Source organism: Panthera tigris, chromosome B2 (genome assembly GCF_018350195.1).
Source record: "Panthera tigris isolate Pti1 chromosome B2, P.tigris_Pti1_mat1.1, whole genome shotgun sequence".
NCBI classification, from domain to species: domain Eukaryota; kingdom Metazoa; phylum Chordata; class Mammalia; order Carnivora; family Felidae; genus Panthera; species Panthera tigris.
Window position 1 is genome coordinate 52277479 of NC_056664.1, and position 13016 is coordinate 52290494.

At 37.1% G+C, this 13016-nt stretch overlaps 1 protein-coding gene across 1 annotated transcript in view; it reads left to right on the forward strand.

The window, feature by feature from the left end:
- Positions 1 to 311: 311 nt before the first annotated feature.
- The window catches only part of HCRTR2 (hypocretin receptor 2), a 107617-nt gene continuing 94912 nt past the window's right edge, over positions 312 to 13016 (forward strand). Inside the window, exon 1 of the mRNA XM_007095539.3 lies at positions 312 to 534. Coding sequence (XP_007095601.1) covers positions 312 to 534 — 223 coding nt within the window. The remainder of the gene's footprint in view (positions 535 to 13016) is intronic.

Below are 13016 nucleotides of genomic sequence, written 5' to 3' on the forward strand. Positions count from 1 at the left end.
AGGAGTAATTGAGCCTGAGCCGAGCCCGAGGTAGCTGTCTCCTCCCGGTGTCATTGCTGCAGCCTCCAGTGCCGGGTCCCCAGTTCCTCAGCCGCCTCTCTTCAAAATCGTCTGCAAAGACAGCGAAGCCGCCGCAGAAGTTGCCGGGCACAAGACTCCGGAGGCATTGGCTCAGTAACTTTTCACGTCATTTTCTGCTCCGAAGCCCCTTCTCGCGTCTCCGCGCCGCCTTTCCCACCGCAAATCACAGGGCTCATGGGGCAGGGGAAGAGCGGCTTGCGGCACTGAGCGGAACCGGACTCGAGCCCGTGATGTCCGGTACCAAACTGGAGGACTCCCCCCCTTGTCGCAACTGGTCATCTGCTTCGGAGCTGAATGAAACTCAAGAGGCTTTTTTAAACCCCACCGACTATGACGACGAGGAATTCCTGCGGTACCTGTGGAGGGAATACCTACACCCGAAAGAATATGAGTGGGTCCTGATCGCCGGCTACATCATCGTGTTCGTGGTGGCTCTCATTGGGAACGTCCTGGGTGAGTCTCGTCCAGGGCAGCCCTCCAGAGGGCTGTCACGTCCCTTCCACCCCTGGCTGCAAAGGCTCAGGAGACCCCTCCCTCCCCTTGGGATGCAAACAAAGAGGTCGCTGCTCTCGGGGTGGGGTTTGGTTTTTAAAAAAAGAAAAAGAAAAAAAAAAGAAAAGAAAAGAAAGAAAGAAAGAAAAAAAGTTTTCTGATTTTAGGAACCAGGACCCAGCCCTGGAGTCGTAATTCCTTTCTGCATCTGCAGGGAGAAGCAGGGAAGCGTGTTTCTTTTGCGAACACCTAGGTTACAAGCCCCAAGAGAGGGGCAGCGACTGGGTCTCAGGTGGATTTTGTTGAGTATGGGGAAATTAGTCATCCTTTTGTGTAACGTAGCCGGCTGTTTGGGGGGCTTTCCGGAGAGGTGAAGCTGGCAAAATGCAAAGCTGTGCTCCTGAGGAGCAAGCTGTCTTTGGCCGTTGGAGTCACAAAGCATTTGTGAGCTAGGTAGAGTGCCCTTTGGCGCGGAGGCTTCGGCTCTGTCTAGAGGTGGTAATGAAAGGGCAGTGAGTGGAGACAGAGGCAAAACATAGAGATGCACTCACACGCTGAAGCTGAATTAAACAGAAACCCTGCCAGGAGCAAGCAAGAAGGAGGGGCATCTGAGAAAAGTACCAAAGAGATCGCAATCATTCATCCACCTATCCGATATTCATTCATTCATCCACTCAACCTGTGTGTGTGTGTGTGTGTGTGTGTGTGTGTGTGTGTGTGTGTGTGTATTTCCCCCCCCCCTAGAACATGCTTGTTGTCAGGCTTGGAAAAAAAAATTTGTAATGTTTTTTTTTTTTTTTTTTTCCCCCTTCTGAGAGGAGATGGTGAGCTTAATGCTAAGCTCTCTATTTGTTCCTGTCTGGGTTGTATGCAGACATAGATTTCCTCGTCCATTTCCCACCTTAGCTAATTTCTGAATGTTGCAGGGGGAGGGGGGTGGGGTCGTGGGGGTGGGAGGTACAGTGCTGTATGAGACTGGTGGTGGAGTTTATTAGGGCAGCTGGGGAATCCACTTAAAGAAAAGGAGCTTTGGAAGGGAGGGACGACTTAACATAAATTGTGAATGGAAGGAGCATGTACCTTGATGAATGGAGAGTGGGAGGCGTTTCAAATGCAGAGGGCAGTGTGGAGGCAATCTCTGTTGAAAATGACAGGAGGAGAGGGGGGAGGCTACAAGATTGCTGCTCTTGATTTTCAGTTATAAAAAGGGAAGAAGACGGGGTGAGATGAGATAGGTTGAGTGGCTTTGAAGTCCAAAGCAAAGAATTTGTAGCTGCAAGGGAGGATGATAAGGAACTTATCAGGCTTTTAGCATTAATCTGATTTTTACCTTCTCTCCCCAAGTGTGTCATTCTGGATAGGAAGCATTCAAAGTAGTCTCTCATCAATTCAAAAGACAGAGTAGTTGCTAAGTATGTGACTGAGAAGCATTCTGGAGAGAGTTGGTAAAATGTTATTTTTGAAGAGAGATAAGAATCCTCTGAAAACTTTGTAGTTGTTTTTTTAATGCTTACTGTGCTATTTTCAGGCTACTCTCCTTTTGTTGATTTTTTAAAAGGTAAACATAAGGGGAATCTTTGGGTGATGCAAATAAGGTGGATGAAGGTGAAAATACACACACTTAGGGTACTTTGCTGTAAGGATAAGTCTGTTAATAATGATGCCTTTCTTGTTTCCCTTTTTGACATCCCTTCTTAGAGTTTACAGCTATTAAAACATCTGGCCACTAGCATAGAAACCTATCACTGTATTATGTCAATGCTTAATGAAAAGTAAATAATCTAAATTGAACATCCATTGAGTACCTACCAGTATGCCAGACCTCTCTGCCTACATCCTCACTTAAACCTCAAAGTAACCCACATTTGACAGGAGGAGAAACAAGACTTAGAGAAATGAAATGGCTAATTAAAGAACACTATTCAGATTCAACTCCATTTCATCTGATCTCAGATCCAGAATTCTCCATTGATATTCCACTCTAGAGCTAGAAAGCATAGAGAGAATGAATTCTCTGCTCTTTGCTGTCTGCAAGCCTATTAAATGTACTTCCTGTTCTCTCTTGCATCTATGTCCACTGTTAATAAATTACCATGAAGGGTTAATGGCTCTGTCATTGTCTGAAGCAAAATCCTATCCAGAGAGGAATGTTATTGCATTGCAGTAAAAATTTGACCTGTTTTGCAAGAATAGCTGCAAATCATAACTAATTCCCTTCCTTAATATTTATTTCACACTTAATCTCTGTGATAAAATTTGTTTCCCTTTGCTGTTACTTCATTCTGACTTTACACAGGATGTTGATGCATAGTCTCCATATTCTAATTGCATAGTTTAGGAGTATAGGTTTGTTAGCCTGGAGAATGTTTTAGTTTCAAAAAGGAAACACCTCTACAGTAAGACTACATGTTTCATAACACAAGGAAGAGAGCACTGTCCACAGTCCCAAGTGCTGAAATGGCCAATTCCATTCAGCTTAAAAAGAAATTTTTACTCAAAGCATTATGCTCTCAAGATACTAACAGCTATTTTCTTCAGGACTAAATAACACTGAAATCCTCTCTGGCTGAACGGAAACCCATTCTTTATGGACATATTCCCTGAAAGTTGACGAAGTTTGACATTTAAACAAATGATCAGTGTCATTACTCACAGACAACTTCCTGCTCTTTAATGTCACTGTCAAATTTGCAAAACGGATTAGATTGAGAATTGCTTTTTTGCCCCTTTAGTGTAAGTAATTTTATGCATAGAGTGGCAGGACAAGGAATCACATTATTCATGTAAGATAAAGAGGTAACATTAGGCATGAAGGTGAAAGACCACAGTGTTGGCAGCAGATGTAATCCCTGACCCTTCGGGTCCATTCACCATTTGCACTTTTATGTAACTGACTACTTGGAAAATCTCAACCTTGTTGAACTTACAAATATAATGTGATCAGTTAGAAGTCATTTCTCCCACACTGTCATTTTGTGAAGTGATGTAACAGGATATGCCCTGAGCAGAATGACAAATTCTTGATCATCTCTACCTCTTTTTCTTCTCTCCCCAGCCCATTTATTTCATTGTGTCCCTTCTCCCATATGTATTAGATATTTCTTCCCTGTGATGGAAAGTATTTTTCTGGAAAAAAAAAAAACAAATGCAACACAAGTCATTCAAACTAAGACAAAAGTTACTCTACATTAAATTTCATGAGTATATGCATTCTAATAAAAGACATGTGCATGTCTACTTATAGAATTTTAGGTCATAGGAAGAAAGGTAGGTAGGACAGAGTTCTTTTTGGAAGCAGTGTTTTTCCAGTATCTTCAAAATTATGCCATATATAACCTATTCCTAAGTATGTCTTGTACTATAGCCAAGTAGATGCATTCAATTATTTGACCAGTACATTTTGAGCAGTGTTTTTAAAATTAATGTGTGTTGAGGGGAGGGCTCTTAGGGACACTCAAAGTAATATAGTTGGTGTTATACTTAGTTCTTTTCTCTTGAGTTGAAACTGGGTGGAATGATGGTTTCTGGTCAATTGAAACATTAAACATCTAGAGGAAATGAGCAAATCTCTGCCTCCCTTAATTTTGCATTCAAAGATATCATGATTTTTCACCTGGAATGCTTCTATCTTCCCTGTTGCTGTCTCCATGTGAAAGATGACGAAAACATTCAACACATGACATCATTCCAGCTGTGCTTCTTGCTTCTTGTGTGATCATTAGCAAGTTATTGAACTCTCTATGTCTGTTTTTTCTAATCGAAAATAAATTAAGGTTAATACTACCTGCCTTGTAGAAATCTTATGAGAACATGACATATACAGGGGCACACACACACACACACACACACACACACACACACACGTGTGTGTGTGTGTGTTTTACCTGACATATAGTAGACAATAAATGCCAATTTCTATCTCTTCATTCCCACTATTGAGATCTACCCCTGATGTAGTTTACAGCCATCCTCTGCCTACACAGCCAGTCTGTAGCTTACAGAGCTCTTTATGACCTCTGCTCTAGCCTTTTTATCATTTGAGAGGTTTCCTAAAAGCTATTAGTAAAATGGAGTTTGCACATGTTGTTCTCCTTTTCCATACCAGCTCCACCCACTCACCCTAACAGGTGTTTAGTGCCCTCATATTAACTACTTAACATTGCCTTCTCAACTCTCAGTGAAGGGCATTGCTAACTATTATGATAATTTTCTGTCTTTTAGTTTAAATTTGCTTGTATTGGGTCCCATTTAGTGAGTTATGGGTTGTAGTTGGGTTGTTTTGGTCTATTAATGTTTTACATAGCATGTGTGTGTGCGTGCATGCATGCACGCGCACACACACACACACACACACACAGAGGTAATATGTTGATTTAACTTAGTTGAAGCACAGTGCCTATTACAAAATTTACCCAGTAACAGTTAAGCTAATTTGGGTGGATAGATGGATGAATATCTGTAATGGGTTGCTTCTTACAGAGCTAATCATATGTCCCAGAGATGGAACTGGCAGAGTTACAAGTTCCCACTACTCTTAAGCCTAAGAAACATTTCTTTCCTGCTTCTCCTAATGCCCAGTTCACGTTCATGGGTGTTTCTAAACCCACCCTTTCCTTCACAGGAGACAGAATAGGTTAGAGATAATACATTACTCATTTCTTCCAAGACCTGATAGAAGTCATGAATGATGCCTATAAAAGCTTATACCTAGCCACTGAGCTTTAAACTTGTGTGTTTTTAGTTACAGAATGTAAAATATGCTTATCTGAATATGACTTAGACAGATGCCTCCACACTTTTACTAAACTCATAACCACCTAGTTTTATTGGGTAAAATAAATCATGTTTTTGATTTGAACAAAATCCCAGTGATGACTTTTTAAATGGCTATTTCATAGACAACAGCAACATTTATCATGTACAGAAATAATGAGATAACATGTGCTACTGATAATTTAAATGTAATGAATTCTTCCTATATTTGAAAAAAAAATGAGGAAAATTAAATAATGAAAATACCCATTTTCAAAAGAGGTGAAATCTAACACTCAAATAAAAATACAATATTCTAGTTTTTACAATTTTTATTGGTTTAATTAGGACATACATATTTTATATCTTTACACTAATTTTCATCATTTTATATTCTAGAATATATTTGCAAATCCTCATGTACTGCAGCTATGTTAGCAGTTCAAAGTTCCTGAATTCTCATTCGGCTCCCCAGAGTATCCACTGCTTGTGTTATTTTATAGGTGAAAGAAGATTTTGCCATCTTTCTTCTTATAGCATTATGACATAGCCCACTCCCATAGGCATACAGGTTCTGTTAAGTAGTGGCTCATTAATAGGAGTCAGTCAGTGACCTGTGTTGGGGGAAGCTGAGGATTCATCTCTAGTTCCCTTTCTCACTGCAAAGAAAAATGAAGAATATTTATTGAGTACTATATGCCAGGTTCTGAATACTAAGCTCCACAACAAATATATGTATTTTATTGATGCCTCATAACAAACTTGTAAGGAGGAGATTAATAGCTTCACTTTACAAATGAGTAAAATGAAATTCAAAAGCTATTTTAACTTGTTCCAAAGTATATTCAGACAATAAGTGGCAGCACTAAGTTTCAAATATGGATTGAGCAGGTCCCATGGCCCACCTGTTTTCCATTACTTCATCCTGTCTCCCTTACTTCTAATCCTGACTCAGAAACACAGACGAAAAACGAGTGGAAATGATGCTTAGATGTGCCCTCTAGACGATTTACAGAGTTGTTCTGGCATGTTGCCATGCCATATCTCTGGTAGACTACAATTCTTCAGCTATGGGGATGAGCTCATTTGATAAGCTAATCAAGGTCAGGCTAGGGTTACTTTACAAGAGAAATTTTCAAGGTAAACTAGGTGATGCCAAAAACACTTTTGCCTGTTCAGGGTGTGTGTGTGTGTCGGCGGCAGGGGGGTGATTCACTGGATAAATGTTAGATAATTGTGGCCAAGGATTATTTAGTTATTGGATGTGCTGTCTTTAGACACACACACATTCGGTCTTAAGACAGAATCTAAATATTTAATGTGTCAAATAATCTAATTTTTTTTTTCTTTTCTTTTTTGGTTTTCAAACCTACTCATGTATTTTATTTTTTATTTTTCTGATATAACTGTTACTTTTTTAAAAATCATACATTTCTACTGATTTAACTGAATAGGTCAATCTTTATGTCAAATAATGATGTTCCTAGAGCATAATGGTATTATATATGTCCAAAGAACATTGCCCTTCACACCAGGCATGAAATGACCTTTAAACACAGACAATAGAATACTTGGAGATGCTACTGGATAAGACACATGAAATATATGTCCAGTGTTGAATTGCTGACTCTTTGGGCTGCTTTTATTCATTTTACTTTTGTTCTCAATGAGACGTTATCTTTTAACCAAGTAAATGGATATAGGATATATGTTTTAAATAGCATTAAGTTTGTTTCCAACAGAATATGTATTTTATTCTTAAAAATATTTTGAGATTATCATCACTGAGCTTTTTCTAGTAATGTTCTTTAAATATATAATATATATGAACAATGTTTAACAATTATATAGTATTTTACTCTTCAGAAGACATTGTTACATTTATATATTGTCTGATTTATTCTCCACAACATTATGAGGTATGTCTTATTCAGTGGATCAAGTACTTGAAGTGAGTTATAATTACTTTAAAAGAAAAGTTTGCGTACATGGAAATATCAAGGGGTTATGTGTCAGCTTGGGAAAAGCTTGCCAGTCTTGTATTCCAAGATCCCAGGATAAGACATGCTAACTAACTTTGTCTGGCTTTCAGCTATGATGTCTTTAATATCTGATTTTGTCAGTTTTCTGAATAAAGATTAGCCAAATTCATGAGCCTGGCAAAAAGAAAGAAAGGAAAGAATTCCTGTGTTTTGATTCAAAATAAGAACTTAAATTTACAAATCTTAGAATATTTGAAGTCCTTTGAATCATCATAGTCTCTTTCAATAGTTATATATACAGAAAGACCTTTATTGGTTGGAATAGTTAGGCTATGCCAAAGTAGCAAATAAACCCTGGATTTTCATTGGGTTATTGTCACACAAGTTTATTTATTGTTTGTTTAACATTTAATATGGATGGGAGAGTCTGTTTCATACAATGACTCCTGGTTGAGGGGTCCTTCATGTTTCATGCACCACTTTGACATGTGGCCTCCATTGTGACCAGCCTCTAAAATGGTTCCCAATGTTCCCCCATCAACTGATCAACTACAACCCTGTGTAGCTCGCTTTCACATTGTGCAAGAATTGATCTGGGTGACCAACAACATACAGCAGAAGTGATTGTATATCACTTTGAATATTATAAAAGGTTGCAGCTCCTGCCTTGAGTTCCCATTCTCTCTCATTCTTGTATATTTTGCACCCTGGAGAAAATAAGCTGCCTTGTTATAAGCAACCCACATGGTGGGAAATTAAAATATCCCTCCAAAAACCGTACGGTAAATATGCCCTGCAAACAACCACGTGAACTTGGAGACAAATCCTTCAGCCACAGTCTGAGATAACATAATAGCATCCTCCCCCAATCCCCTAGCTTGACCGAAACTTACTGACATACTCTGAGACAGATCTCACTAAACTCTTCATAGACCCTTTAGAGGCCGTGAGATAATAAAATTACCTTGTTTAAAATTTTTCAATTCATGTATGAGTTATTAGGTGGCATATAAAGTATCTAGCACCCTCATGGTAGGAGAAGAGTGAATTGGAAAAATATACTGGCTCTAAACTACCTTTGCCTAATATCAACACATGTCAGTTATGCCTTATGATCATTTGGCAAAAACCAATCAAATTTTGTCAACCTAACTCCAACTAGGACTGGAAAGGGTAAAGGAACACTGTCTCTGTTACAGAAACCACACAATGGTTAAAAATATATTTAATGCATATAAACTGAGAATAAGGAAAATTAGAGGAATCAAATACCTATTGGCATAAGCCTAAGAGAAGCTGATAGATATATCCATTTCATATTGTGGATCTCTGCCAGTGGAAATAACACAATATTGGGAGACTTTGTGCCAATTACTGTGCTAAGAATCTAGGGTACAAAGATAATAGAAACCAAGGAACCTACACTTCAGTTAAAGACAGACCTATTAACAGATAATCTCAATATAATGTGACAAGTGCTTGATAGATGGGTTACAGGATACAGTGGAAGCATATAAGAAGGACACTTAGTTCCATTTGGGGGATTACAGAAAGATTCAGGAGGAGATGACACCCACACTGAGTATTAATGCATGAATTCAAGTTGCACAGGTGAAGAAAATTGGGTAAGGATGTTCTAAGCAAAGGAAACAACACGAGCAAAATCAAAGAGGCGTGAAATAGCATGGACTATGAAAAGAATGCTAAGCAATTGAGTAACTCCAGTATAAGTGCAGATGAGGAGAGTCTAGGGATAAAGCTGAACAGTCGATGGGGATTGTGTACCATACTGAAGATCTCAGCTAGTTTTGACACCGCAGTTTAGAGGGAGCCCTTTGAAGATTTAAGGAGAGCACCATCGTAGTTGGCATTTTTCATCAGAGTATTGCAGGGATAATGTAAAGAATAAAACCAAAGGGGGAAATATTTGTGAAGGTTTTCACAGTGGGATTTCTGTCCTTTTTGTGGCTCATTTAATGAAGCTTCCTTTAATGAAAACAAAAACTGATAATAAAAGACGTGATCAATATTTTCTAGATAATTACTTCTAGGTGACTAGAAATGCCACTTTCAAGATCATGTTCCAAAACATTACAGCTTCTGTCTTGAGTTCCCATTCTCTCTCTTATTCTTGGATTTCTTGCTGTTATGTTGCATAAGGAAAGAAAAGGGAAAAGGAGAGAGTGAGAAATGAAGAAACAAATAAAGGAAGGGAAAAGGAAGAAGACTAAAATATAGCAACTGTTGCTATGTTTGCTTTGTAGAATATTTCAATTTGAGAAGTATTTCTCTTTAAAATAATTTTCATGTCTTTTCTGAAATCAGTACTTATGATTCTTTTTTTTGTACTTTTTGACTCTTACATGCCATAGCTCTATTGGCATTTTCCAGTATTCTGTATAGCTTTTCACTAAAATAATGTTTGTAATAACTTATTTTTGAGATTTTGGTTGGTTGCTGTACTCCTAGCTATCCATCTTTTTGGACTTTAAATCATGTGTTGACCTCACACTGAGGTCAAAAGATAAAAAATTAGGAACATAATGAAAATGTTTTATATTTTCCAACTAAAGCCTCCAAGTTTTACTCTAAGTTAGTTACAACTTTCTTAAGATGTTCATTTGAAATTTTATCTTAAATGGGCGTTTTTGTCATGCACATAATCAAAGATGATAATACACTGACCCCAGGGGACCCCTTAAGGAATTACAGGGAATATTTCTCCACAAGTTGACATGGTAACACTTCAAAATTTTTAAAACTGTGGTTAGTTTAAAACCTTTTTTTTGCTATTCCTAGCTCCACAATGGGAATATGGCAATGATTATAAATTATAATATCCTTTCCTAGATTTTCAGTGAGTTTTTATTACTACTCAGTGACTATATAAAATGAATTTATAAAGCACACGGGTTACAACCATGTGGGGCTTTGATTTTATCACTACATTGCTAGAAATGGGGTCAGAAAGTCATTGTCTATAATAATTTATTTTATCATTTTAGAATGAATTTAATGAGTCATCCACTTTGGTAGAGAACCATGTTCCTCATAAATATCATTTTGAAGCCAATTTGTCTTTCTTAAAATGTTCAGATTGTGCTAATCTTTCAGAGACAGAAGTAAAGTGATATGGTTAAGTGCTTATGAAACAGTTTTGTCATTGGGTGAAACTAAGTCAATTTTTGGTTATAAAAGAACAGCTAAAAATCTAGTCTCTCCGATGAAAATACTTACTATAAAAGTTTCCCAGTCTTAGAAAGCTCAAAAAAAAAATACATTAACAAATTTCACCAGCTGGTGCAGGAAAAAAAGACTTCATAATTATTGGAACATTTTATGTACTTGGGCTTGATTTATATTTTAGACATAGGAAAGCCTAGAAAGACCTTGTTCTTTGAAGTCATCAGAGATGGTGATGGTGACTCATAGATTCCTGAAAGTAAATAACAGTACCTAGTATATGAATCTATGTGTTTTTTTTCCCCCCAGACATAATGAATTTTGCAACTGGTCACTGACAGGAAGCAAAACTATCTCAGTGGAAAAGGGGAAAATAAGAATTTAAGAACTTAAAAATACATAAAAATTAAAAAAAAACACATAAATCAAAAATAAAAACACTTGTATATACACACACAGGTATTTGCATTATATGACTAATAGGATTTCAATACACCCTAGTTTTTTCATGCAGGATTAAGAAGCTACCTTTGAAATGTGAAGAATTCTAAAAACTTTGTATAAGGCCTTTACTTTGACAAAGTTAAGAGATACTTTCAACTACCCCATGAGTAATTGAACTAGCCTTTAGGGAAGCAAAAAGAATAAATACACAGACATGAGTAAGTCCTTGAATGAACATTCATGTAAGAAAGAATATCCCTTGGGTGATTGATCATTGTAGCATAATTTCTTTTCCTTGAACTGATTCAGGTTATTCTTGCTTTAGAGTCTTCACAATTTCCAGCCCCCTGTGACCCTCTCACAGCTGGCTCCTGCTAAGTTCACCTGTCACATCTTCAGAGAAGGCTGTAAGAATGCCCATTCTGTATCACTCTGAATCCCTCTTCATATTATGATACCGTCCCCTTTTATTTTTGTCATAGATTTTACTACTATTTGAAATTATAGTGTTGGTTTGTCAATTTTTCCATTGTCTCCCTCAAGTAACATCTAAGTTCATGAGAGTATTTTCTTTTTTCTTTTTTTTTGCAAGTACATGATCAGTTTCTAGAACAGTGCCAAGCATATGATTTTTGGCTACCAATTAAAGTATTAGATTTCTATCAGGAGAAACACTTTACATATAAGTGTATATATGCTTTGTAAATTAAACATTGCAGGTTTTAATTTATTTTATATAAAATTAAAATTAAAAACCTTAATAATTTGAGTTTTCAAATATCTTAAGGAGAATACATATTAAAATAAATATTATATAATTATGAAAGTAATGATTATGAGAGACCAGTGATAAAATTTCTCTCCAACACTGGAATCACCTTGATATCACAATAAAACTATTTTGCTCTTCCCATGAAAAGCAAATGAGATTTACAAACTGTGGCAGGTTTGTTCATTTTTTCTCAAGGTAGTTGTACCAAGATCCTTCCAAATGACATGCTATATTTCTGTGATAACTGAGAAGAACTTGTAATATACAAAATCCTTACTTAAGCTGTGTTTGTTTCAAAGTAACTTTTAGTTATTTTCATATTTAATAAAAGTCTAAGGAAACATTTGACCATTTGCACCCCAGATGAAGTAAGAGAGCTGTGACTGAATGTTATCTTGATTCCATATTTTCTGCTATTAAAAGGACCAAACATATCTCCATCTGAGCCCAGGATACTTGGGAAATGCCCACGAGGTCTCAGGTTTAGGAATCCTTTGTCATTCTCTTCCATTGCCAGTGACTTATGCCAATTCTGGTACACTCTCCTGTCCAGACAATTTAAAAAAAACAACAATTTCTAGTTTTAGGTGGAGTGCAAAAGCATTGTTGGGAATAGCTGGATAGTTCTAGATATTTCATTTAATAGGGGAGTAAGGGCAACAATAAACCCTTTGGACCAACTTCAGTCTTCAGTTTCCTAAACTAGCCATCAAATTACACATTGTAAAAGATCAAAGTTCAGTCTTGCCCAAAGTTGGGAGGTATTGCTCTTCTAGCAAACCCTTGACCTTTTGAACTGACTTTATTAATATTTCTCATGAATGAAGTGAATTGCAGTAGAATTCACATTTTAGGCTTTTTGGAATTGTCATATTGCCCTAGTTACATAACTCTCCAACAAAAGTATTTGCTATCCATTCTCTTAGTTAATCCTACAACAACCTGTGCAATAGGGTTACTATTTGCTCCTATTTCCCAGATAGTGAAATTTAGTATTAGAGAGCTATCATGTTAGTTCTTTGAATAGCTTTATGTATTATCGCTTGGCTTGCCCACTTCTGAACAGCAGGTAAATACAAATCTTTTCTCTATTTCTATTCCTCCTTTTATAGCACAGCTCTGCCGGTATGCATACCAAGTTGAAGATATGTGCATAATATAAGGAAAATGAAAATTTTGATGTACATTATTTTGTAAAGTCAACTGAAGTTTCAATGTCTAATCAGCACTGCCTTAGTGATATATAACTCATTGTCAGTACCTGGCCACAGACACTAGAGGGGAAGAAGAGCAATAGCAAGTCAAGCTTG